The 26787-nt window shown below is 45.7% G+C and overlaps 1 protein-coding gene across 9 annotated transcripts in view; it reads left to right on the top strand.

The window, feature by feature from the left end:
- The window catches only part of ACACA (acetyl-CoA carboxylase alpha), a 206454-nt gene that overhangs the window by 48562 nt on the left and 131105 nt on the right, over positions 1-26787 (top strand). For all 9 annotated transcript variants that reach the window (XM_043531245.1, XM_043531243.1, XM_043531244.1 and 6 more), the window contains 21 exons: positions 3405-3537; positions 4266-4404; positions 5344-5453; positions 5936-6017; positions 7710-7808; positions 8460-8566; positions 9458-9568; positions 10870-11079; positions 11893-12063; positions 13673-13834; positions 14503-14666; positions 16174-16324; positions 16940-17043; positions 17994-18075; positions 18606-18751; positions 20263-20413; positions 21840-21974; positions 22909-23055; positions 23658-23846; positions 24549-24649; positions 25092-25180. In XM_043531245.1, coding sequence (XP_043387180.1) covers positions 3405-3537; positions 4266-4404; positions 5344-5453; positions 5936-6017; positions 7710-7808; positions 8460-8566; positions 9458-9568; positions 10870-11079; positions 11893-12063; positions 13673-13834; positions 14503-14666; positions 16174-16324; positions 16940-17043; positions 17994-18075; positions 18606-18751; positions 20263-20413; positions 21840-21974; positions 22909-23055; positions 23658-23846; positions 24549-24649; positions 25092-25180 — 2783 coding nt within the window. The remainder of the gene's footprint in view (positions 1-3404; positions 3538-4265; positions 4405-5343; positions 5454-5935; positions 6018-7709; positions 7809-8459; positions 8567-9457; positions 9569-10869; positions 11080-11892; positions 12064-13672; positions 13835-14502; positions 14667-16173; positions 16325-16939; positions 17044-17993; positions 18076-18605; positions 18752-20262; positions 20414-21839; positions 21975-22908; positions 23056-23657; positions 23847-24548; positions 24650-25091; positions 25181-26787) is intronic.

The following is a 26787-nucleotide window of genomic DNA, read 5'->3' as shown; positions in this document are numbered from 1 at the left end:
GTAACCATGTAATCAAGAGGTGGCCTCTTCAGTCCTAGGTTGCTGTGCAATGTATATACTAGGATGTAGTGCAAGTTCTCCTTCTCCGTTGCTGTACTCTAATTTTACTGTTTTTGAGATGTATATGGCTTAATAAAGTTCCAGTCTCACCTACATCTTTTCTCCCTTTCTATGCTGCTTGCCCTGGTTCTTCTTAGGCCTGGTCTGCTCCTGAAACTTCGGTTGACCTAGCAACATCGCTCAGGGCTGTGAAAAATTTCTTGCCCTGGGTGATGTAGTTCAATCAACCTTACTCTCATTGTAATCGCAGCTCGGTCGATGGAAGGATTATTCCATTTACCTAGTTGCCAACTCCTGGAGAGGTGGATTTACTACAATTTGGTGCCTAATTCTCTTAGGTTTAGGACTGGGCTTTTCAGAGGGGCTTGTCTCCTATCTGCCTCCTTTTCCTCTTCCTATTCTTGGCTTCATGCCTCCTTTCATGTCTCCCTCCCATTGCTTGGAACAACTTCCCACTTCTCAGAATTAGTATAAAAAAACAACTTGGCTTGTGAAACCTTCTTTTGTGGATCTCTTCACCAGCGAGGCCTCTGTCTCCCCTTGCAATGGAAATTTCCCCCATGCGTCAGAAAATGGCTCACGCTGCAAATTAAACCTTTGTTTGTTGAAATTAGGATTTGTGGTTATAATTTGTGGCTTGTTAAGTAGGGTTCATGCTGGACAGGCTGCCATAGGCTGGATTGGTCTTCTGTACTGCTCAGGCACCCCAAACTTGCTAGGTGTGTTTATCATTGTTTATTTCCTTACCGGCCTTGATTTTTCTGGCAAGTTCCATTATTAAAGGGTCATCTTGTCTGCCCCCTTCCCTCTCTCCTCCCCAGTGGAGTTTCTCAATGCCACCAATTCTTCAGTAACCAGCCTAGGTCAGGGGTTCCCAAGCTGTGTACCATGGCCAAAGGGAAGGCCACAGACCACGTGCTGGTGGTGTGTGTGTGTGTGTGCGCGCGTGCGCACAGCTGGCTGGCTGGCCGGCCGGCCATCCTCCTGGTTTCCAGCTACTAAAGGCCAAAAGTACATGAGGTGGTGGAAAGGATCACACAATAGTGAACGGGAAGGGAGGTGTCCACCAGGCAATGTGGGCGACACTGTGAAAAAACTTTAACAATCTCTAAAATCTAATTAAAAGCCTAATAACATATACCCTCCTTGTAAAGAACTGCACTATGTGCGGAGTATGCATGGCTGAGTAAACAGGCTTGTGGTGTTAGGCTCCTATCTAACGGGCCGGGGTAAGGATTGATGCTGGACACAAGTTGCCACCACGTTTATTCCCGCTGGAGGAGAGATTAACTCAGAATGGGAGTTGGCAGGTCTACGCAGTCATTTGCTTTGGTTCTGCTTAAGGCTGGGTTTTTCTGGCTTTCAGCTCATGTAAGATGATTTTGAACAATGTGCATTCTTAGTAATGTGCAAATAGATGCATTTGATTTTGGAGACTGGCGTCCAGCTTCCCCAGTAAGTGCCGAGCGATGCTGAATTTAAGAAGGAGGTTAGCTAGGTCATTTGAATTAGACACAGGCTATTCTTATATAGAAATGGGCCAGGTTATGTGCATACCTACAGTCCCCTTTTTGTCCTCTATTATGGGTGCATATGCCTGAGCATATATTTTGAGCTCTAGAGACAGCCAAACTTGAGTTGCTGCCTTTTAGGCTATGTCTCCACTAGAGAGCTCGCAGCAGTGCCGCTGTAAGCTCTCCAGTGGACTGCGCTAAGCCGATGGGAGAGAGCTCTCCTGTGGCCTTAATTACTCCATCCCCAATGAGCGCTGGCAGCTCTGTCCACACCAGTACTTAGGTCGGTGTAACTTACGTCGCTCTGGGATGGGTGTGACTAATTCATGCCCCTGAGCGATATAAACTTATGTCGTCTTAAGCTGTAGTGTAGCCATAGCCTTAAAAAGTGACAAAACAACTAGCTCACAGAGAGTTTTACAGATGATGGGCCATTTCACTGGTGTCACTGTAAACTTTGGTCATGCTCTGTTTTACACCCGGTTTAAAACAGCTTCAGGTAACAGGTTTAACATGGGTGTAAATGGGGCTTTAGGGCAGAACAAAGAAATGGAACCTGTAATTACTGAGGCTATTCAGCTATTATTGGTGTGCTGGGATTTACGTGAGTCATTTCCAGCGCATCAGACTGAGGACAGAGATTTTGGGGTGCATTTGTAGAAGGGGAACATCTGAAGAAAAGAAACTGAGGATAAGTCTACACTGCAAAAAAGACACGTGGCAGTGAAACTCAAAGTCCAGCTCAACTGACTTGGGCTTGCTCTGTGGGGCTAAAAATAGCAATGTACGCGGTTGGGCTTGGGCTGGAGCCCTGGCTCTGAAACCCTGCGGGGCGGGAAGGTTTTGGAGCCTGTGCTCTAGCCTGGGGCTCTACGCTGCTATTTTTAAAAAAGACCTAAATGTCCTTACTGTACCAGTAATGCTGCAGTGATACAGATACATGCAAGAATAATCCTTTGCTCTTGTTTTAAGTCTTCTACCTGAGAATCTCAGAGTGCTTTATAAATGTTAGTGAATTAAGCTTTGCATCACCCTTGGGAAGCGTGGACAGATTTTATCCACATTTTACGTCGGGGAAACTGAGGCACGGAAAGGGACTGATTTTCTCATAGTCATGCAGTGGGTCTGCGGCGGGGCATAGTCTTCATTTAACCACAAGATTGTCCTTCATTGTTTGCATGAATTATGCAGACTAACTAATGAATAGAATTCAGACTTTATTGACTCAAAGTAGTATGGGCCACTGTCATCTTTTGGAATAATGGTGGCTGTAGCAAGGAGGGATAATACTGAAGAGCTATGTGTTGCTGTAGAAGTGAACTGGTTGATTGGGACGTATTGATGAACTGGCCAGCTACAGAGTTACAACTAAAGACTTTTTGCAGTGACTTACAGAAAGTTTTTCTTTAGAGATGTGGGGTTTTGTTTTGTTTTGTAGATTACATTTGGAAGACGGAACCTGTCTCTCCTTGTCACTTCTCTGGTTCCCTAGATATATTAGCAACATCATCTTGAGATAACGTTAACTCTGCCTTTCCGTGTAGGGACATAACTAGCAATTTATATATGTATTGGCCAGTCAGTTCTTCCCCTCTCCCCTCCACTGGCCTCAGTGACCCACACCTACAATCTGACCATTACATGCATTTTGTAAGTAATTCTCGTAGAGTTCATTGTGAGTGCTCACGCTTGGAGACTGAACAATTCTGCCAATCACCATAAATAATTTTGCCCAGAGGAAACTTCAAAAATTTGCCCACTGGGGCATCTGTAAAATATACCGACTTGTACCCCCAAGTCAGTGGAGTCACCCTTTTTTCTTTCCCTTAGGCCCAGTATGTCCGGCTTGCACCTTGTAAAGCAAGGCCGGGACAGGAAGAAAGTTGATCTACAGAGGGATTTCACTGTGGCCTCCCCTGCAGAATTTGTTACTCGTTTTGGGGGGAATAAAGTTATCGAGAAGGTAAGTGACTAGCTCTTTTGAGTTGTGTTTTTTTTATTATTTTATTTGCATGCCCACCTCTATCAAGCTATTTTATCTGTGTAACACAGGACTCGTAGGCTAGTAAATGCCAAATATTGAGACTTCTGGAACTGAAAGCTGCATTTCTGCCTGTAACAATGATTCTTTTGCTTTTATTGCCATGTTGGATAAATATCCTGTCACTTCAGCCTCCTGTGACAATAAGCATGAGGCTTGATGAAGTTGATGTAGAATATGACTCTCGGATGTTAGAGATGTCTGTTGAATGATCCAGGGCATCTCAGCTGTCAGTGTGGGATTATATTTTTATAGTGCTTTCTCCACTCTAGTTTTAACGGTCTAATGAGAGAGGCTCCTTCCCCATCCCATTCCCTGGAGTTGACAAGAACTCATTGCAAGTGTTGTAGCAGCTGGTGCTGCAGGCAGCTTATTGGTCCTGCTCCAGCATCCCATCCTGTTCTTCAAGCAAAGTGAATTGCATTATATTAAAATCTTAATGGTCAAGCAAGAGCTGGTTTCTGAGTTGATTGCTGTGGAAAGGAATGCTTTTGTTGAACTGAGAGAGGTCTGTGTTGAGGAAAGGGCTTGACCAACAGGTCGGATGAAATGCACTCAGGAGAAACAAATATTTGAATAGCCTCTCTCCCTTGCTGCCTAGTCCTTCTTTCCCCTTGGTTACCTCTCCACCCTGTTTCTAATCTATCTAGGTCCTTATTGCCAATAATGGGATTGCGGCAGTGAAATGTATGAGATCCATCCGACGCTGGTCCTATGAGATGTTTCGAAATGAGCGTGCAATCAGGTTTGTCGTCATGGTGACTCCTGAAGATCTGAAAGCAAATGCAGGTGAGTTGTAATGACCTGTTAGGGGAAATAGGCCCTCCTCCACTCAAAACTTTATGCATGGGCAATATGCATGATGGTGTGCGTGAGCACAGAGTACATATTTTTGCTCACCTATCGAGTGACAAGTTAACTCGGGAGGAGATTAAACGCTTTTATCTGAAACTATAAAGAATGTAAAGCCCCAGTCAGATGATCTTTTGAGTTAGCTCTTGAGTCATGGATTTAAAGCCATTTTAGATTTGATGGGAATATGTCCCCTCTCAAACCCTGGTTTCTGTTTGCTTTTTCACTTCTAGATTTGACATATGTGTATAGACACTTAAACAAGTGCTTGTTTTTGGTCTTAAACCGGGAGGCCTTTTGAGATCACTTGCATTTGCCTTCAGTACAAAGAGCGAAACTGAGTGCATTGTAGACTCACAAAGTTACACCTGAAGTGTTAATTTTCTCACTGCCTTAAAAATGCAGCAAGCTGTGAATAAGAAATGTCTTTGAGGGCCTCCTTTTGGAGAGAGAATGGTCTGGCTGCTGGAACAGGGGATTAGGGCACTGTAATCTAGAGATCAAAGCTCGGGAGCTAGGGTTCCTGGATGCAGTCCCTGGCTCTGCCAATGACTTGCTGTGTGACCTCAGCCAAAACACACTTCACCTCGGTACTCCTCTTATCCTGTCGTTAAACTGGGGTAATACTGAACTACTTCACAGGGGTGCTTGGAGGCTTAAATGATTGATACGCTGATTAACATCATCTGTGAAATGCATGGAAGATAAAATCTCTCTGTAAAATGTGTGTGTTTGTGTATTTGTGCTTTTTATTATTACAACAAATCCTGAGTACTTCTTGAGTTAATGGAAGTAAAAACTGCAAACTGTTTAGGGTTTAAGGCTGAATGTTGCTGGTTGGCTGTGTCCTAAATGTGACTCCCTCTGTGTCCACAGAGTACATTAAAATGGCAGATCACTATGTCCCGGTGCCAGGAGGAGCGAACAACAATAACTATGCAAATGTGGAACTCATTCTTGATATTGCTAAACGGATTCCAGTGCAGGTGAGAATGGGCAAAGATAGAATTTAGAATTAAAAGCAAAATCAGGCAGTCTTTCCTGTCCATGAATAATGAGCCACATCTGAGGAAAGTAAGGTCAGAGAAATAGTCTGGGAAAAAATAGCAGGTTGTTTGGAGCAATGAAGGTGCTGAGCAGTGAAATGGGGCTGATTTTCCAGATGTAAATACTTGCATCAGGTATTGTGGTATACCTAGCACAACTCTGCCCTTAAATACTCTTCAAAAGTTTATCATGTCATTCTCTGGGGACTTGTCTTTGAGATGCAGTTCTCTGTCTGAATTATGCCAGGTATAATTAATAACCAGGTATACTGTCTGGTGTGTGAATGATGTGGGACTGAAACTTTTTCAGTGAGGAGAGGAAAGGCTCAGAGCATCCACTTGATTGATTATTTGTTTGTTTGATTGTTTGCTGACTCCCTTTTGCAACTGTAAGGAATGAATTGCCTTGTATTCCTCTCCAGGCAGTGTGGGCTGGCTGGGGGCATGCCTCCGAGAATCCCAAACTACCAGAACTCCTCCACAAAAATGGAATTGCCTTCATGGGTAAGGACCTTTCTTTTTGACTTGCAGCTTCTCACAGCCCAGTGCCATCTACTCAGTTATAAACGTGGTCTTGGAAAGATGGAAAATCCAGGACCTAAAATGAAGAGCAACAATCTAAAGCTTACACATACAAGACTGACAGAGTGCACCTTGGGAAATGGAACACACTGCCTAATGATGTAGTCTAGACCTATTCATTGAAGGCCACAAGAAAAGGCTGGATTACGCTCTGTTGGATTAGAGAAGATTTTGGTCAGTACAAGGACTAAGATTGGGAGACAAAAGTGCTATACAACCTCATCACTTCATTTGTTTCCATGCAGATCCATAGAACTTGCCATCCACAAAGGACCTTTTGTGGCTTCTGTCAGCCTGTAGCTGGTTTTTAATTAGGGAAAGGCCTGAGTTGACTAAGTTGGATCTGGAATTTGCCAAAGTCTAGGGCTGTTTGGTTTCAGTTCACGCACACCTCTAATGCCTGTTCTTCACATTTATAGTTTTCTCTTTACTTGAAGCAACTGCTGAGAGAAAATATTTCATGTGTCTTGAACCGAACTTCTTAAAAACTGTCGGGTTTTCCAACACATCATCTGCAGAATGGAGTGGTATTAGGTTCAGGCTGAGATAGGAGGTTAGAAAACATTGCTGTTAAAGTAGGAAAAAAAGGAAAAAACCCCTCTGTTGTTAATTTAAAGATTGAGTTTGTAATAAGGGTTTGTTGAAGAAGTGGAGTTGAGACCAGAGTGTAGGTGGGTTTTGCATTTTAGCCAACATGGCAGATAACTCATTGCCTGACTGTTTAGGATATGCACTATATTGCACCATTAGTCACATAATGTAATGGACTATATGATATTTATTTTAGGATTTGAAAATTGGGTAAAACTTTGATCCGAGTGCCCCGACTACAAGTCCTGATCTGAACATCCCAGCCCTCTACTTTAGGGATGTTTATACCCAATTCTGAACTGTGTGACTGGTCTTTTTTCTCTAATAATCTGACACAAAACCACAGAGAACACCTTTGAACTTCAGGGAAGTCTGGATGTGAAGTTTAGACAATAAGCCCACCTCTAACTTAAAACTCTTATCAGTCAGATGGTGCACTCCCATGCAAGCAAAACTCCTAGTAAAGTCAGTACAAGTTCTGCTTGTGTAAAGTGTGCAGAATTGAGCTTTAAATGGGAAACTGAATTGCCATTCCAGAAAAGAGTCTTGAGGTATGCAAGTTACGCTAATGGGAATCGACTGATCAAGCAGACTCCTCCTGACCCTGCTGGAGGAGAGTTTGTGTGAGGGTAGTGGTTCTTGAAAGTTGTTCTCCTTCAATAGCATGTTTGTATGTGCTCACACATCTGCTGCTGTGAAGTGCCATCAGGTTGCATTACTGTAGTGTTTAATTTTTCCTTCTCAGAGAACCTGCAGTACAGTACATTTGAATGTTTTTTGTTTTTTTTTTTTTAAATCCTTGACTGATGTAAATTAACATAGCTCCATTGGCTTCAACAGAGCAATGCTGATTTACACCACTCCATGATGTGGCTCATAGTATCCATTCCAAGAGACAGTCATTAGCAGAGTATTTTCTTACCCATCTAGCATAACATAATCAAGACTATGCACGGTTGGATCTTCCTTGGTGCCTGATTTCTGTGAGTAATCTCCCTCATGGGTCTTATTTGTTTTTTGCAGGGCCCCCAAGCCAGGCTATGTGGGCTTTAGGAGATAAAATTGCATCCTCGATAGTGGCCCAAACTGCGGGCATCCCAACTCTCCCATGGAGCGGCAGTGGTAAGACATTGATCCTTGTTTGTACCATAAAGATTACTGTTATATTGCCCTTCCCTCAGGCACCCTGAAAGTTCAGGAAACCTCGGTGCATTGAAAAATCTCCTTTTGAAGATGGCCCATGTGCTGTGTGTGATTTTATGGCATAACCATTCCTGTGCGACCCAAGGTGTAGATCGTGACTGCAGAATATACCTTAGACGTTTGGTCAATGATCCATGTTTTAAAAAGCTGAACTTTTGTTCATTTTAATTGTAACTCTGTCAGTCCCTCATGTTCCTGCTACCTGTACTTAGCATACATGGCCTATTCATGGGGCATGTAACCAGGGTGAAGGTGCAGGTGCCTTTTCGATTTCAAAGAGCTCATAAAGGCTGGGCTGTTTCTCCTTCCAGTTTAGGTTTGAGATGCTCGTGCTGATACTGCTTCCGTTATACCTGTTCTGTGGAGAAAGGACTTCGCTTTCTAGGGCTGTCAGTTTGGCAGCTGGTTCCCCACATCCCAAAGCTCCCCCCGTCCTTTATCTCCTATTTTTTGTTTCTGTTGCTATGCCTAGAACCAAAATGCCCTATCAAGACTTATAGGGGAATGACAAGGTGATGCAAGCGAAAGGTGCGGTGTTCCATTACCCCGTGGATGTTGTTTGTATTTTAGGCCTCCGAGTGGACTGGCAGGAGAATGACTTTCAGAAGCGCATCTTAAGTGTGCCCCAGGAGCTGTATGAAAAAGGCTACGTGAAAGATGTGGATGATGGGTTACTGGTAGGTGGATACTACTTGGGTGTCTTTGATTCGGCCCACTTTAGAAAGAACTACGTAAGCCAGTGATGGGTACACACCTCAAGAGTCTGGGGTTTGATTCCCTATAGGAATTCAAAGCTTAGCCAAACTTCTCAGTTCAGCAAAACTGGGGCTTGAAAGTCCTCTGAATAGGATTCTCTTTCATGTGAGATATCTGGTATCCTACCTCCTGGGTAGGACCAGAAGCAAAAGTGCACAGATGCATGAAATTTAGGAGCAAGAAAGGGCAGATGGGTACAAAACTGTACTGCAGCAAGGGCTCCATTTCATTTCTAGAACTAGAAGAGGTCTGGGTGCCGCAGTCTCTCTTCTGTGATTGTGGTAGAAAACAGTTTAATCTCCTAAGGACTAGAGTGCTTTAGTTTAACTGAAGTTATTGGGGTTATAAGTGCCTGTGGTATGCAGGAGGTCCTATTAGATCAAGGATCGGCAACCTTTGGCACGTGGCCCTCCAGGGAAAGCTTCTGGTGGGCCAGGCCGGTTTGTTTACCTGCAGTGTCTGCAGGTTCGGGCGATCGCAGCTCCCACTGGCCACGGTTCACTGTCCCAGGCCAATGGGGGCCGCGGGAAGCGACGTGGGCTGAAGGATGTGCTGGCCGCTCTTCCCACAGTCCCCATTGGCCTGGGACGGTGAACCGTGGCCAGTGGGAGCTGTGATCGGCCGAACCTGCAGACGCTGCAGGTAAACAAACCAGCTCGGCCTGCCAGAGGCTGCTGATCCCTGGATTAGATGATCCAGTGATCCCTTCTGACCCTAAACTTTGAAACTGTGAAAAAGAATGAAATCCCTAATTTGTTTTATAGGCTACTAAACAGCTTTTGTACTTAATCCTTTTCTCTTTCCATCTTCAGGCAGCTGAAGAAGTTGGCTACCCAGTCATGATCAAGGCCTCTGAAGGAGGAGGAGGAAAAGGAATCAGGAAAGTTAACAATGCAGATGACTTCCCCAACCTTTTTAGACAGGTAACTCTCTTCCCATTCATTTGTGCTGTCTTGTTTCTAGTGTGGAGGTCACTGTAGACGTTCTGCACAGGTCAGCAAGAGCTTATTGGGGAATGTTAAGGGAAGAAAGCACTCTATTATCCATCAACACTTTTCTTGCTGCTCTGAACTGTTGGGGTCTTGCCAAACTTTGCTTTATAGCCATGATTATGTCACTAGAATGCCCAAATATCTGTGGAGACTATAGTAACTCCAGCACAACACCAGTAAACCAAATACCCTGGTTGATGCTGAGTCTGATTGCTGTGGTTTCTGGTAATAGAGGGAATTCAAAATGTAATTAACAGATGCTGGGGAATGTGTCCTTGTTTCAGATAATGGGGAATTGCGGATAAGTGAGGTTTAGATAAGGGAGGTTGTACTGAAATTATACACCACTGGAGCACAGGGTATTTCCAGCAATGAATGGCCCATGGCAAATCCTAGTAGTTTGTTCCCCCAGAAAATGCCCTAGGCTTCTGCTGATGTCGCAGTTTATGTGAACTTTTTTTTTTTTTTTTTGGTTTGGTCGCACTCTGTGCTCTGGGGTCAGTATGTGCTGCATTAGCCCATTGTGGATTGGTGTCTCAGTTCAAATGCTTCCCTGCGGTGTTCCCTTGCAGTTTCCATGCTGCAACAGATGGCAGCGGTGTTCTTTCATCGATTACCATTCCATTGGCAGGACAGCACTTCTATCAGGATCTAAAAGACCCATGGGGCATTGCTGGAGCTGAATTTTACCAGCACTCCCTGCTGTGTTAGGCAGCACTGAGATGGTTAAATGGTCTGTTTAAAATCGCTCTGTCTGGCTCTTCGTTACAGAATGCTCCTATGCCTCCAATAAGATTTGCTTAAACTGTTGATACTGCACCTCTAATATTATTTCCTGGGGCTAGAGTCCAATCCTTGAGGGGGCCATTTAGGGATCTGGGGCAAAAATTGGGGATTGGCCCTGCTTTGAGCAGGGGGTTGGACTGGATGACCTCCTGAGGTCCCTTCCACCCCTGATAGTCTATGATTCTAAGTTACTTACTTCATCTGTGCTTCCGTTTCTCTGTCTGTAGGGTTCAGTTCATGAATGTTTGTAAAGTGTTCTGAGTTTCTCAGATGGAAATAGATATGCAGAGCATTCAAATTTCTAACTTTTGGTCATACAAGTGAGACTCTGTGCTAGTACTCTACAGTATTAACAGCCTCTTACAGAAAGACAGCTGAAGAAGGATCCTGACTTTGTGTCAGAATAGGAGGAAGAGTTGGTTTGCATTATGTTGTTTCTGTTGTAGGTTCAAGCTGAAGTGCCAGGCTCGCCCATCTTTGTGATGAGACTAGCCAAGCAGTCTCGCCACCTGGAGGTGCAGATCCTGGCGGATCAGTACGGCAATGCCATCTCCCTTTTTGGCCGTGACTGCTCAGTGCAGCGCAGGCACCAGAAGATCATCGAAGAGGCTCCTGCAACTATTGCTACCTCAGTGGTGTTTGAGCATATGGAACAGGTGCGTGTGGGTCTGTGAATTCCACTTTCCCTTCCTTTTGTGGAGAAAAGCGATACTCTGCCTGCAGAAGGAGCCAGTTCTCTGACATTCCAAAAAAACAGGAATGGTGAGAGTCTCTTCAGATAGCAACACCGGGTCCAGCGTTGCAGTCTTAGTATGTACAGGTTAGCACTCATGTTCCCAGAACTGTTTGTGTGTGCTGTCAAAGAACTGAAGAGTTCCATCCCAGAAGTAGCTGCTTTCAATAGTGGGAGAAATGATCCCTGAGTATGCAGCATATGAATGTCTGAAAAACTTGTTTGTCAAAATTCTTTGAGATCTTTGAATGTTTGGCTCTGTGGTTACATGGTTGTGGGTTTGTTATATATGGGGTGTGTATACAATACTTCCCCACCCCAGCCCGTGGTCCGCCAAGAATAATCCATGTGACTTAAATCCAATCCTCCTCAGAAAGAGGCCCATGTGACTTAAAACATTTTTGTGACATAGGATGTTTAGTTCTCCTGAGTGGTCAGTGATGTTTTGAATGTGTATTGACACATTCACAGAGAGGAATGGGGGTTGACAGATTCCAACGTTATAAATTCTACAGGGACAGCAAAAATCCCATCCAGAAGCATTACTGAGTAAGCCCAGAAATTGAGCCGCCTGCCAGAAATCGCTCAGAGAAATGCACTTATCGTACTTGTCACAGGATTGTGGCTGTTCTAGAATTCCAGTAAGAAAGTGAGATGTGGATGGGATAGGTGGAATGAAAGTGATGGTTGACAATGCTATATGTGGGCTAAACATTTTCTCTGTCTCATCTCCTAGTGTGCCGTGAAGCTCGCCAAGATGGTGGGGTATGTGAGTGCGGGTACAGTGGAATACCTCTACAGCCAGGATGGCAGCTTCTACTTCCTGGAGCTGAATCCCCGGCTGCAGGTGGAGCACCCCTGCACAGAGATGGTGGCTGACGTCAACCTGCCAGCAGCACAGTTACAGGTGAGTCACAACACAGGCCTCATACCTGTGGAGGCATTGAAAGGTATTCAAAGCGTGGGGTGTTGGAGAGGTCTGAGCACAAATAGCCGGTTCCACTGGAATCTGAGTTGAGGGGCTCCTGTCTGGGTCACTCCCAGTGTTCAGCTTCACGGTGTTGTTACAGATGAGTCATGTAAAGTTAATTGATCAAGTCACTGATATGACAGGGAAAGCATGAGACTTGGCATATTAACAAGAGAACTATTAAATGCAATACTAATAAGAAAATTTGTCTTTAATAATTTTAACCAAGTGGTGCCCCCTCAAATTGTTGTTTATGTCCAATTAAGAAATATTTAAATTGCTGGCAACATTATCCAGTAACACCATCCTTGATATTCAAAATATCCCCCAAAGTGGAATTGTTACATTCCTCATCCAAGTACCCAACAAGCTTCTATACAATAAACAAACTGGTTCACGTGAGCAGCATGTGAGAGCACAAAGCTTCTCGGTACCTATTCCCTGGCTTCCCAGAAATAGGAGCCGTTGCAAGGCCTTTCTCCAGACTTCCCAGTGAATCTGGTAATTCCTGACATCCTTATTGTGGTTTTCTAAAGGCATTAAGATGTATTCCTGCAGCTCCTGGTAAAAATTCCTGACTTACAAGGGAGGCTTTTTTGTTTCACATGCCTGAATGCCCAGAGATGCGCAGGTGTGGAAGATCACCTAGAAAAACAATTGTTCATCATTTGGCTTTTAAAGTCAAGCATCCTTTTGCCGAAAAGGAGCAGCTCAGGATGCTGAAACTTACGCCAATCAGGCCAGACTCTCTGTCTTAATACATTTGTAGTAATTGTTCCATGTGCAGCTGTGCTTAAATTTAGTGACACAGTTAGCGCCATGATGGTAACATGCCAGAATCCATATGGCATATACGTTTTAATAAATGCTCCTTGCTGTTTTTCTTTCCTGTCTCTTCCCTGGTAGATAAACAGTAATTATTTGTTTGACTTCACTGGCAGGAAGACACCACAGTTAATCAACTTTGTCCTCAAGCTGCAGTTACTGGAAGAGAGCAGCCACAAGCCCTGAGTTTTGCGATTCTGCCAGCCAGATTTAGCCCTTTGGCTTCAGTTGGAGCATGTTGGATTTACACAAAGAGCATGTTCTCTCTCTTGACTGTATTGCAGATTCCGATGAAATATGTATTGTTCAGGTAGACAGGATAGCCTTATGTATAGGCCAATGACCAGGTCACAGAACAGGGAGTCGGGTCATCTGAATTCCATTCCCAGCTGTTTCTTTGACTCACCTTGTCAGCTTGGGCAAAGGACTTCCTTTCTGAATCTGTTTCCCCTTCTGTAAAACAAAGATGACATTCATCCATCTTTGCGAAGCACTTTGAGGCGGACAGGTAAAGGGGTGCAAAACATTATTATTGGGTGCATCCTGAGGTAAAGAATTGTGACATTACGCCTGAAAAGAAAGCCCTAGAATCACAGTAATATATATAACCAGTGTCCAGCCGCCACCGACGATGGGTGGAATGAACCTGTGAAGGTTCAGGGAAGTGGTACTTATGTGAGAAGTAAAACTTAGCTTACTGTATTTTTATATTCTCCTATAGATTGCCATGGGGATTCCCCTCCACAGGATCAAAGATATCCGAGTAATGTATGGGGTGTCTCCGTGGGGCGATGTACCCATTGACTTTGAGAACTCAGCCCATGTCCCCTGTCCACGGGGTCATGTGATCGCTGCTCGTATCACCAGTGAAAATCCAGATGAGGTAAAAGCTCCACTTAGTGCTTGTTGTTTCTATAGTATGGGTGTCATTCTAAAGAGCCATGGTTCGCGCACACAGTCATCAGCAAGGATCAAACCCGGAACTTTCTGCACCAAATTCAAGTGAGCTGAGAAATCCTTTTTTTGGCTGAGGTTAGCTAAAGAGAGAGTATTGTATAGTATGATAAAACCTTCCCCATCTCTCAATCAGAATAATACTCTTACTCTTGTCAAAAGTGCGTCAGGATCTTGAACTCCGTCGCTCCTGAGCTGTTTGCTCTCTCACACAAAGTATGTCTGTGCACAGTAGCTGGTTAACAGTTAAGAGGTTAATGACCCCAAAGACCTTGGATAGGACCTTGGTTTCCTGTCGTTTCTCACGGATGGCATCGCTTGCATCACAGCACTCCTTAGACCCATTCTGGTGCATTGGTATTGAATCTTTTACATCACTTCCTACAGCACTTGGGTTTATCTTGGAGGTCTCCCATCCAATGTGGATGCAGCCTGACCCTACCTAGCATGTGATATCCCAGTGCTGGGACGCGCTGCTAATCTCTGTAGCCTAAGCAACTCCCAGTTGTGTGTGTGTTTTTTTGGCGAGTGCATACTACTCGTGGAACATTTACTTTTCCTTTGGGGTGCATAACCATTTAATATATTTCCTTGTAGGGTTTTAAACCCAGCTCTGGAACAGTCCAAGAACTGAATTTTCGCAGCAATAAGAACGTCTGGGGCTATTTCAGTGTCGCTGCCGCGGGGGGGCTTCACGAATTTGCTGACTCTCAATTTGGTCACTGCTTCTCTTGGGGAGAGAACCGTGAGGAGGCCATCTCGTAAGTAGCCAGGAAAGTGGTTGGCATATGGAACTAGCTCACTGTGAAAACCCTCCTCGGTGCTCTATAGAGGGCCTGGTTCTACAAGTGCCTCATGTGGAACCCCCATAAACTCCATGTGTGACTTCGATTTTGTATGCAAACCTAGCCTCTTGGAAGGGATCTGTAATCCCTTGTGACAACTGTAATTTAGTTGCCAATGAACAAGGAGTTAATCTAACTCAGCTTCCTCTATCAGAGTGGCTGCTTAGGAGCTGGTGGGGAGAGAATGCCTTGGGGAAGGGAAGGGCCGCACACTCAGGGTCATAGGATTAGGTTTGAATCCCAAGCATGGGAGCTTTTCTGTTTACACCTTGTTGTTTGTCACCTTTTCAATTTCCTATTATAAACGATGTTCTGTTAAGGAGAAGCTCTTGCTGCCTACAGATGGTTTATCCTCTGAGCTTAAGACCCCCAAAGTTGATGAGTACCACTTACAGAGTTGGTGCGAAAATCGAACCTCCTACTTAAGTTTTGCAAGACCTATTTAATATAAATATATATGAAAAAGTTTACCAAATTTTTAATATTTTATAAAAATTCATAGGGGGGGGCATTTTCCTGACTTTTAGCTGAATGAAAGTATGGAAAACATGTACCATACAGGCTGGTTTTCTCTAAAGGGTTAAACGGAACATTATAAACATCTGTCCAATAGTATCCTATACATGTTGAATAGATTTAATTTCTAGTAGAACTGTCATATTATGAGCTTTTCTTGCAGAAATGTTTTTCTGTGGGTTATGGTAAGCATGAAAGGGAGTAGAACTCACCCTTCCATTCAGTTTGTTGGGTCTCATAACGTAAAGATCCTTTGAGACCTGGAAGTTTGTCTCTCACACAACCAACCAGATTGAAAGGTAAAAATGTATAGAGCATAATGTCACTTTCGTTATTCAACATTGACTATTGCCAATAATAATCAGTGGGATAATGCCAGGTTTGTTTTGGACAATGGTAAATTTGGTACTTATGTGGATGAAGTACCTATTAAATCAGGTACGGTTGAGAGGTGTGGATGCGAAGAATACAGTTTTAGCAAATGTCCTGTAGGAAGAGTGGATTTTGAAGTAAAATCTTTTAGCGGAAACCTTATGCAGATTCAATGCCACGCTCCAGTCTGGCTTTTGGTCTTTTCACTCCACTGAAACCACATTTACCAAGATCTCCAGCAATGACGATCAAGCCAGGACGAAGGATGAGTAGAAAAGAATAGCCACAAAATCAGAAAGGCACATGGTAAATCCCAAGTGTATGCTGGAGGAAACTGATGTCGTCTCATTCCCAGGCGCGGTGCATGGATAGCATCTTGCTCCCATGTGTGCACGCGCTTCATCTGCTATTGGCATGACTAACTTGTTTTTCCAGGTGACTCACTGGGGATGTTAATTTGCGGTAACTGTCTAGACTTACCAGGTCACAACAAACTGCTAGTGAGACGTGGTTTGTGAATTCCTTTTCCTTTCAGAAACATGGTGGTGGCTTTGAAGGAACTTTCCATCCGAGGGGATTTCCGAACCACTGTTGAGTACTTGATTAAACTGCTGGAGACAGAAAGCTTCCAGCAGAACAGCATTGACACTGGCTGGTTGGACAGGCTCATCGCTGAGAAAGTGCAGGTATACCCCACTTGCTTCAGGGGATTATAAACTTTGGGGAGTGGGGGTTGATTTATTGGGGAGAAAAAGACATTTCATTAGCTCGAAAGCTTGGCCCTTACTAGTCAGAGAGTACAGAGATTTAACGATGACGTTCTACTCAGTCCTTAGTAAGGACTCTGGAAAAAAATGTACTGGGCTTCGTTCTCATTGACACTGTGCCTTTTTACCCCATTTTGGCAGTATAGAGAGTCCTTAAGCACCTGTAAAGGAGCATTAGTATAACTGAGAATTAGGCTTGTTGTCTTCACCAGGAATTTTAAACAAATGACAAGAGTGAAACTCGTACAGTACCTCAGGATTTGGCCCAGTGAGCATAAAACTCAAATCGTTTCCTTTAACGAGCGCAGAGGTGACCTGCTTACTGGCATGCTTTCATGTGTGGCTACCATAAGTATTACAACCATTTTAACTTTAAGGGATTTTCTGCCTTTGACAGCAAATGCAACTGAGCATAATGACATGGTTGACCCTCTCAAGTAGGGAGAGGCCAGGATGGAGGGCTGAGAAAGAAGAAGGAATTGAGCATGTGGAAAGACTGAGGTTTTCCTTCATCCCAAACCCTTTTCCTTCTAGGCAGAGAGGCCTGACACCATGCTAGGGGTAGTGTGCGGGGCTCTGCATGTGGCTGACGTGAGCTTCCGGAACAGTGTCTCCAACTTCCTACACTCTCTGGAAAGGTAAAATTACTCTTTGCAGCTAGCAGTAGTCACAGATCGTTGACGTCGTAAAAAGCTCAAGTCATACATAGCCCAAATGCAACCCAGGCCAGAAGTGCCTAAAGCTTGTTATCATCTGATGGCTGTTCTCTGGCCCCGGTGGCTGTTGAGCATTTTTAGGCCAGTTCTTGATGGACAGATGTCCATGCGTGTTCCAAAAAAATCCACCACCAGTGGCTCTGAGAAACATAGTCGTTGGCAGTCTCAGGAGAGAGGCCAGGGATTGAATGGATAACAGAGTTAAGACCCATTGGCAGGACAGCCTGGGTAAAGCTTGCACTGCCAAATCTTGTGCTGTCCCTGTTTTGTAGTCCAAGTCTACAGAGCTATTCATCAGGTGCCTTCTGCTAGTGCTCAGAAACCCCCTAACATTCTAGCTTGCTTTAAACTGGATTGGGAGTCCTTGGGAGACCAGTCATAACATTTTAATTCTGACTGAGTCTGACATGACAGGTACACTTTTCCAAATGAGGCTGTCAGCCTTGCCAGGCCCATGTTTGGGGCCCCCGGCGCTGGACGAGGGATCCGAAGAGCATAGTAGTGAAAAGCTGCTTTTAATCACATGGGGCTGTTACGGAGCACAACAAAGATATTCTGTAAATGTGTTCGATGTTTCAGTGCAAATCATTCACTATCAGTAAAGCAGGTGGGTTGGGGCGGGGCAGAGGAGATATAACAGGTCTATGTGGAATGGGAATGAACATATGTTGGGTTTGAGAGTGATGTCTCTCCTAAGGAGGGATGGTTTTAAGGTTTTAGATGGCCAATCTCCATGCCAGTGCGGTCTCCAAATGCTTGTGTGCTGTGTTTTAACACCCCCCCCCCTCCCCCCCCCCCCCCACACACACACTCCCCTCAGTGGCCATTTAGAGAATCTGAAAGGTAACGTCTTGCATGTGTCCCTCTTTCAGGGGTCAGGTCCTGCCTGCTCATACACTGCTGAACACAGTGGATGTTGAACTCATCTATGATGGAAGGAAGTACGTGCTAAAGGTACAGTACAATGCGGAGACCCTTCTCCACTGTGGGTTGGAGGGATCTCGTGTTGTTTGGCACTGTCTTGGCTTTGCAGTGACTGTTGGGAACAGGATCATCAAGTTAAAATCAAATCTGGATGGTGGGCAAAGGAGACAAGGAGAGCTGGAAGGGGATTTTCTCTGCTTCTGTGGGTTTGGAAACTTCTCTACAATCTCCTATACATTGTCCCCACTCAGAGACCCTCCCTTCCATTACATTTCACTTACAGTGAGATCCCTGCCACACCTTTGCCCTGCAAGACCCCTGTTTTTACATTAAATTTTCAGTACCCAGCACCACCCTGCAGGTGGTGAAGAGTGTTTTATTTATGAATTATCTAAAATAAAACAAGTGATCCACATTTCCCTGAGACATCTTCATTTATTACTGAATGTAACAGTCAGTTCAGAAACCAAGGAACCTGCCTGGTGCTCCAGCCAGTATAATGTGAATGTTACCACGTTTCCTTTACGTGTTGGTCCATGTTCTTGCTCATGGACCCATAGGTGACCCGGCAGTCTCCCAATTCCTATGTGGTCGTCATGAACAACTCTTACGTGGAGGTTGAGGTACACCGATTGAGTGACGGAGGGCTGCTCTTATCCTATGATGGGAGCAGCTACACAACCTACATGAAAGAAGAAGTGGACAGGTATCAATCTCCGCTATAGGGGTCCTTTATGGTCACTTACAATTTACATACATGCCAAGATGGGCTAATAGAATGTCATGGTCTGAGGCCTCAGCTGCGTATCACAGGGTCAGGAAGGAATCCCCCCAACTACTATACGATACTGAAGAGCTCGGTAGGTGCATTATTAGGGACAGGAGTAGGGGAAAAAATTTGCTTTCGTCTGAAGCATTTGGGGTTGCCTGCAGCTGGAAACAGGATTTGGAATGCGATGCACCAATATGATATGTGGTTCTCTTTCTTCTCCAGCCACTCTGCAACCTCATCCTTCCAGGTAGGAGATGGGTGAACTCCTAGGTTGCCCATCTGGTTTGCTAGCAATGGGTTGTTGAGCTGAATGGGAGCCTGCATTCCAGTTTCCTACAGGCCCTTGGTAGTTAGAGTGGATAGATGTCGTCTCTGCAAGAAGGTGGGAGTTTAGTGTTCCCCACACACCACCTAACATGACAGTGTGGAGACCTCTGCCTTTACGGAAAGAGGTTTCTTCCCTGCTTGTGGTGACTTCTGGGGGGAGGGGTGGGGGCAAAACAAAAAGAGAGGCTAGCACATGCTGGCCAAATCCCAGCTCGGGTGATTATATTCTTTTTGCCGAGTTATGCCCTTTCAGTTTACATTGGAAAGTTCGTTTTCACTTTATCTTGTTAAAAATCTGCCACTGGTACAGAACAGCTGTTGTATTCCACTCCATAGGCTGGGCGAGTGACCTTTTTATATATGCGCAGACTCAGATTTGTTGGTTTATGGCCGCATAGACCCTTGCACAGTATCCTGCAGTTGCACTGAGTGGAGGGCTTAACACAATGAGAGAAGTTGGTGGCATTGCCGGGAATAGGGCCTAGCAAGCCTAGGTGGTGGATGTGCTGAGTCAGTGCATTTCCTCAGCTCTCAGCCCCTGGAGTTTATACCACATAACCCCCTTGGGGTGCATCGGGCCTCCTTCTCTGTGCTGACTCTAATGAATCCGGCCAGTAGTCTATGAAAGACTTGGGTTGTAAGGTGCTATAAAAATCTAAACAAAATGCCTTTTGAAACTCCTCATTTCACCACAAGGGTGTAGCCTGCTCTTCTCAACTGCACTCTGAGCACTGGAGGAGTTTGGATGTGGGAGGTTTGGTGAGCGTTTGCTATTTGACAGCTTTGTATTAATACATCCAACCTCCAGTATTGTCGATCTTGGTTTATATAGAATTTACCAGACCGGTTCGTATTGGGAGTCCATTGGGTCCAGCATCCAGGCTCCCTCAGTGACCAATTACCTACTGATTCAGAAGAAGCAATGCTGCACGTATGCTAGGGGTCGATGGTAATGCCTTCCTGACCCCCGCAGCCCTGATTACGCAGCTGTTCACCTCTAGAACCAAGTCACTAAACTGCAAATAATTGCTACTTGTATTATGATCTAGGGCTGGGGGGATTGGATTTCTCCCTCCTATACACTCCACATGGCATTCCATTGAGATGTTCTTCTCTAGGTACCGCATCACCATAGGGAACAAGACCTGCGTGTTTGAGAAGGAAAATGATCCGTCTCTCCTTCGCTCCCCCTCGGCTGGGAAGCTCATCCAGTATGTGGTGGAGGATGGGGGACATGTATTCTCAGGCCAGTGCTTTGCTGAAATTGAGGTAAAAGAGCTACATGGGACTGGGCTGGCTGCAGATGCTCAATCCTGGGAGCAGAGCTGAGCAGGAACATTTTGAAATACTCAGAAACTTTAGTGAAAAACTGGGGGTTGGATGGTGGTGGGTGGAATGTTTTGTGATATTTTTTTCTCAGTATTCCAGGCCCCCCCCGCTTTTTGTCTGTGCCCACTCAGAAGGCAAAAACGAGCTGCTGGGTGGAGAAGAGATAGCTTAGCACTGTAAATGTTAAAACCTGTGTTTTAATGAATGTACCAGTGGGAGGCAAAACCTCCCAGCAATATCCAGTGGTAAAGAAAGCGCATATAGACAGCGGTGGCCACCTTGCTGTGGGACTGGCCAAAGAGGAATAGACCAGAGTGCTGTGAGAGATGGACAATCCATGTCTCACAGCTGCTGTGAAAAGGTTTGCTGTTCCTCTGGGCTAAGTGGTCACTGCAGCAGGGCTGGCCCAGGCCCAGTGACAGAGTGAGGCAGTGAATTATGTCTGCTCTTACTGACTGGTCATTTATCAGCTTGATCAGATGAGTTAATGAGGAAGCTGAAACTAAGCGTGGCTCCTCCCTTCCCCCTTGGAGGTTACTTAACTCCCAAAGAGGGGGAGGACAAGCAATTCCCAAGGCACAATGGGCAAAGACGGGGGCTGTGTCCGAGAGAGAGGGATCAAACCAGACTTTAGAGAGGAGGGTATAGAGTGGATTGTGGGGGATTAAGGTGGTTATTAGGGACAGTGTGTAGGAGAAATGTATCAGACTGTAGATCATGTTATTTATGCAAGCTCTTTTATATTGTAACATATTCATGGCTTGGTGAGAACCTACCAGTCGTTGGTTGCTGGGCTATTTTCCACAGCAACAGCACGGATAGACCCTAGATCTTTTTGCTCCAAGGACAAGGCTCCTACTTGTAAACTAAAGGGAGATCTCTGTTAGTTTGAAGAGCTCTATAGAGCCTATGACACTCTGGCCAATAGCTCTAATTCCCTCCACTGGAAGCCAGTAGTGCACAAACCCACCAGCCAGCATATTCCAATGGCATCTGCCATTGATGTCTGACCTTTAGGATATCACAGCCATGGCAGCGAGTTGCAGGCTGCCTGAAAGTCCAGTGCTCAGCATGGAACCTTTACTTATTCTTGGAGGTGAAAGAATCCAGAAGAGATGAGATTCCATTGGTTGAGTTTGGTTTCCTGTTGCTCTAATTTGCATTCAGACCATTTGCTCTGCCCTTTACTACGGGCTCCTGGGTTTCCTTCCCAGCATGCATCTGCACTACGAGCCTTTCAGGGTGACTGCTGAATGCAAAAGACCCTTGCTAGTCAGATTACCTGTGGCATAGAAAGGGGGCTGTTGAAGCATGAACCTTGAATGAATTAGGGAATCTGAGTGTGTAACCTGTCTTCTTGCTGCAGGTGATGAAAATGGTGATGACGCTGTCGGCAGCAGAATCAGGCTGCATCCATTATGTCAAACGCCCTGGGGCAGTGCTGGACCCTGGCTGTGTAATTGCTAAACTGCAGCTGGATGATCCCAGCAGGGTTCAGCAGGTAGGAAGCTCCTGGAGATTTTCTGGTGGTGGTGTTGAATTGCAACAGAGGACAGGCCCATGTCATGCTGAGATTTTCACCGTGTGATTTTTGTCTCAAAGGAAGAAGTCAAGGAAGTGTAAACCCTACAGAGCCTTTCTCTCAGATCTGATCTAGACATTTATCTCAGACTCATTCCTTGTTATCTCAGCACCTGATCTCCAGGTGATATAGGTGGGTGGGGAAAGCCTCATCCTTTCCTCAGACACATTTATGCTCCCTGCACCCACTACTTTCTTTGGCCACTTGACTGTTCCAAACACCTGTAGTACTGTGAGACAGAGAGAGTTCTTCCTGACAGACAGGAATGGATACCCCGGTTTCAAGAGCATTGGGACTGATACAAACAGTCTCGGCAAAGCTGGACAAGTGGGGAGCGAGCCAGTGCATGGATCATCTTTGGGGTGGAGGACAAATGCATGGGTCTTTAAGGGCAAGTCGGGTTTGATGTGGGTGGGTGGATGTGAATGGTGAAAGAAAAAGGAACTATTCTAAAATGGATGCTAGTACCTAATCATCTTATGGGAGATGGGGAGAGGTTATCAGCACCAGTGCAGTATCTACTGGCTTCCACTGAATCTTTCTCTGAGATCTTGTTGTTTCTGGTTCTGGACACTGAGATCAGCTGGAATTCATCAGAAAGAGGCTGGGGGCCTTATTTTGTGGGTTCAGGGGCATGCAGTCATTGAGATCCAACAAAAATCCCATGACTGTCCAAGAGGATTTTCCATCCTGAGATCCTCCTGTCTGAGTCTAATTCCCCCCTGTGCTGTAGGCTATTGGGTCTCCAGTTGAAAAGTGGGGGGTGGAGAGAGAAGCAAGTGTGATTCTCTTTGCTGATGCCATGTGGGAGGAGGCTTGGAGGCGCTTTATTCTCTGTTGGCTGTGTTCGCAGGCCGATCTGCATACAGGCACCTTACCACAGATCCACAGCACAGCCCTCCGAGGCGAGAAGCTCCATCGTGTCTTTCACTGTGTCCTCGATAACCTGGTCAATGTGATGAATGGTTACTGCCTGCCAGAGCCCTACTTCAGCAGCAAGGTACTGATCGCTTGTCCCAGGTGGAGGGCAAACTCTTCCTGGATATTAGGAGCCAATTTGCGTACAAGCTCAATGAACTCTAATGGTTAGAGCAGGGGACTGAGAGGCAGGACACTAAACTACACTACACTGCCCTGCCTCATATACTACCTCTCTGGTAGCCCTGATTCCTTTCCCCAGTCCCCTATTTCCAGAAGGTTGGGGGCACGAGGGGGATGTGTCCATTGGTGCCACCCAAGTCAGAACTGAAGAGGAGACCAGATGGGCTGCAGGACTGCTGCCTATGCCTGCAGCCTAGTATGGGAGAGCTGCTTCCACAGCCAGCGATGTTAGGGGCCACACTGGGAGCGGACAAGGAAGGCGCATGCCTTTCAAGCAGCCCCCTGCAGCTTTACCTGCCATCGAGTTAGCATATGTGGTGAAGGAAGGGAGTGGTTCTGCACCTTTCCCCACCCATGTTGATCTGCACCCCTTGAACGAGAGTGGCTCCCAGGTGGGGTCATACTGTAGGACTGCCACACTGAACAAGCTTTGATGAGACCAGCCCTTCCCTTCATTCCATATTGCATTTGGTTCTTGTCCTCTCTCTGGCTTGTCTCCAGGTGAAGGACTGGGTTGAGCGGCTAATGAAGACCCTGAGAGACCCATCTTTGCCTCTCCTGGAGCTTCAGGACATCATGACCAGCGTCTCTGGGAGGATCCCACCCAATGTGGAGAAGTCCATCAAGAAGGAGATGGCCCAGTATGCTAGCAACATCACGTCGGTCCTTTGTCAGTTTCCAAGCCAGCAGGTAATGAACAGCCCTTTGGAAAGGGAAAGCAAAATAGGTCACTTTGGGATGGAGGGAAAATACCTTTGAATTATCTGGAGATGAGCTTGAGGTGAAAAGTGGGGGCTTTTTGGTAGGGAGGTCGGTTTGTATAATAGCCCATGGAGAGCAATGGGAATTGAACCCTGGACCTTAGTTGCCAAAACCCCGGATCTCTGCTGCTTGAGTTAAAGTAGTAACTCCTTCATCTGTGAACAAGTAGCAGGTTGTTGCAGCAGAAATGTTTGGCCGTTTGGAGGAAATCTGACTTTGTGCTCAGAACTACTGTATCCTAAATATGCTATTGTTCAGCTACAGTTTTTGCGGCTCAATACAAGAATGACTGGGTGAAATTGTACAGTCTCTGTTTTTTCAGGAGGTGAGATTGGATGATCCCATTGCTTCCTCCTGACATTAAAGAAATCTCTGAACTACTACTGGCATTCAGGGTGTCAGCTGCTGGCTGCAGGGTCTTGGAGAAATATGTATTGCATAATAGGTTGGCTCATAATGAGGGTACTTTGCCTTCCTCTGCAGCATCAGATGTTGGCCTCTGCTGGAGTCTGGAGAATGGGCTTGGTGGCCCAGTGCTCTCACCTGGTCTGGCAGAAATCCTTTGCTCCTGTGGCAATGTTCTCCACCCATATCCCCCTCTCCAGCATGGGACTATTTTTTCTCTCTTAGATCGCCAACATCTTGGACAGTCATGCAGCCACACTGAACCGCAAGTCTGAGCGCGAGGTCTTCTTCATGAACACCCAGAGCATCGTGCAGCTGGTGCAACGGTGAGCTCGTTCACGGGAGCCCATCCCTTCCTCCGTTCCTTTTTCTTTTTTGCTGCCTGCAAGGGCTGAAGCAAAGCTGTGGGTCACTTTTTTTTTCTTTGCCTTCAAGGAAGCAGGTGTAACTTTTGTCTTTTAGTAATGAGGCTGTCTTGGCCGTTCTGTCAAGTAGCTGGTATCTTCTCCACCCTTTTCACAGCTCTAGAAGCATAGGGTTTGGGAAGGTTCTGGGAAGTGTTTTCAACATGCCGTGTGGCGTGCTGCTCATGTGAAGAGTGTCAGAGGTTGTATGTTCATTCTGACTGCGCTGAACCTCCAGGAGTTCCTGGGAGCATCTGTGTGTGTTTTCCTTTGTATTGTGCAGTTGTATTGACTCTCAGAGCCTTTCACGAGCAGGACAATGGCATTTTAGTCCTCCAGTGACCTTCCCTTGCTGTTCCCGCAGGTATCGGAGTGGCATTCGAGGCCACATGAAAGCTGTGGTGATGGATCTGCTCCGTCAGTACCTAAAGGTGGAGACTCAGTTCCAGCATGGTAAGTCTTGAACACATCAGGATTTGAATTCTGGGAGGAGCACAGCGCCTCCTGTAGGCTTCACTAAAAGCATCTTCCAAATGAGACCAGCGTGTCATGGCTCCTTGTGGCATGGCCTGACAGGTTTCCTTTTGCGTCACTGTTTAAGAGGGCTTTTTAAAAACCATTAAACTCCCAATGTGGTGAGCCTCCATGGTAGGAGCATGCAGGGAGGTGCACACAGCAACAAGTCCATCCACCAAACTCCCCTCCTAGGTTAAGCCTGTGCTCGTCCCCGTCCCCCCTGGCAGACACGTCATCTACCACATCCTCTCAGCTCTCCTCCCCGCTGCTTAGGTGCCTTAACAGGACACTGATTCTTTTTGGGTCAGTGCTGTGAACATCTTCACAACAGAGGCTGACAGTTGACTTCATCAGTCCCTCTCTGATCCTTTCCTCTTGTTGAGCTGTGTAAGTGTGGTGCATCTTCTATAGGCATGCACTCTTTTTTAATTACTCCAGAGCCTTGTAAGCTGAGACTTTACGTGATTCAGGGTTGAAGTCGCTCCAGAAAAGAGGCAGAATTCAAAACATGATTCATTAATTCACTGTATGTTTCTGAGCTCTCTAAGATTCAGTCAGGCAGAGTTCTGCCCACTCTTTGCTCCTTCATGTTTGGTTTATTTTGACCTTCTGTGCCTGCCTTTTGCTGGTTCTTCCTGTCTGCAAGGGCCCATGATTAAAGGTTCCCCCCCCGCCCCCCCACCCCCGATCATCTCTCTCAAGCTGGAGACTGAAATGTAGATTCATGGCTTTGTAAACTGTTTTATTTCCTGACTTCTGAGCACTTGAGCATGTGAGAAGTGTCAGGAAATTAGCTAAGATCAGAACCACCATGGCAGCTGGAGAATAAGTGGGCAATGCAGTAGTAAATGCTACTGTAAGAAAATGGAATACAATAAGAGATCCATTGTTTCAGTTGAAACTGCTGTAAGGTATCAGGAGACTTTTCAGTGCTCCCTTTTTATAAAGAACAATTCTCCGATTTCCATGCAGAATACCATAGCCAGGTATTTCAATGTGAACCTTGCAATACTTTTACCAGTCACAGGATGGCAGTGAACCACCGCTGCTTTTAAGCTATTGCAGATAACGCTCTTTCCGATTCAGTTCTCCTCTTCTTCCCTCCTGCCCCCTGTGCATGCCAAGCTTTCTAGTGTTACAGGGTATGTCCATAAGGTAAAATGAGCCCAGGGCGAGTTGAATTCGAGTTAGCAGACCCTGGCTTGGTTAACCCAGGACTTGAGCATCTCATTTGTAACTCCAGGTTAGGAATTGTTGAATCCTGGGTTGCAGCCTTGGGCTTCGGTGTCTATACTGCATTATGTGGGCTGGAGTCCAACTACCCATATCCCAGACTTCCTAGCACCCTCCCAACGTGTGGCCGCTCTAACCCTTTGTTCACAGTGTGGGAAAACTTGACTGTCGACCAAACTTGACTGTTCAGAGGACAAAGGAAGTTGGCCTGTGGGATTGGGGAATACTTTTGGTGGACTCCCAGAGCACAAGTCTAGTCGGGCTGGGTCTACACTGCAAAGCAATAAGGCTTGAACCCTGGGTCCCGACTT

Source organism: Chelonia mydas, chromosome 17, assembly GCF_015237465.2.
Source record: "Chelonia mydas isolate rCheMyd1 chromosome 17, rCheMyd1.pri.v2, whole genome shotgun sequence".
In the NCBI taxonomy this organism is placed as follows: domain Eukaryota; kingdom Metazoa; phylum Chordata; order Testudines; family Cheloniidae; genus Chelonia; species Chelonia mydas.
This window is presented reverse-complemented; position numbering and strand designations above follow the sequence as displayed.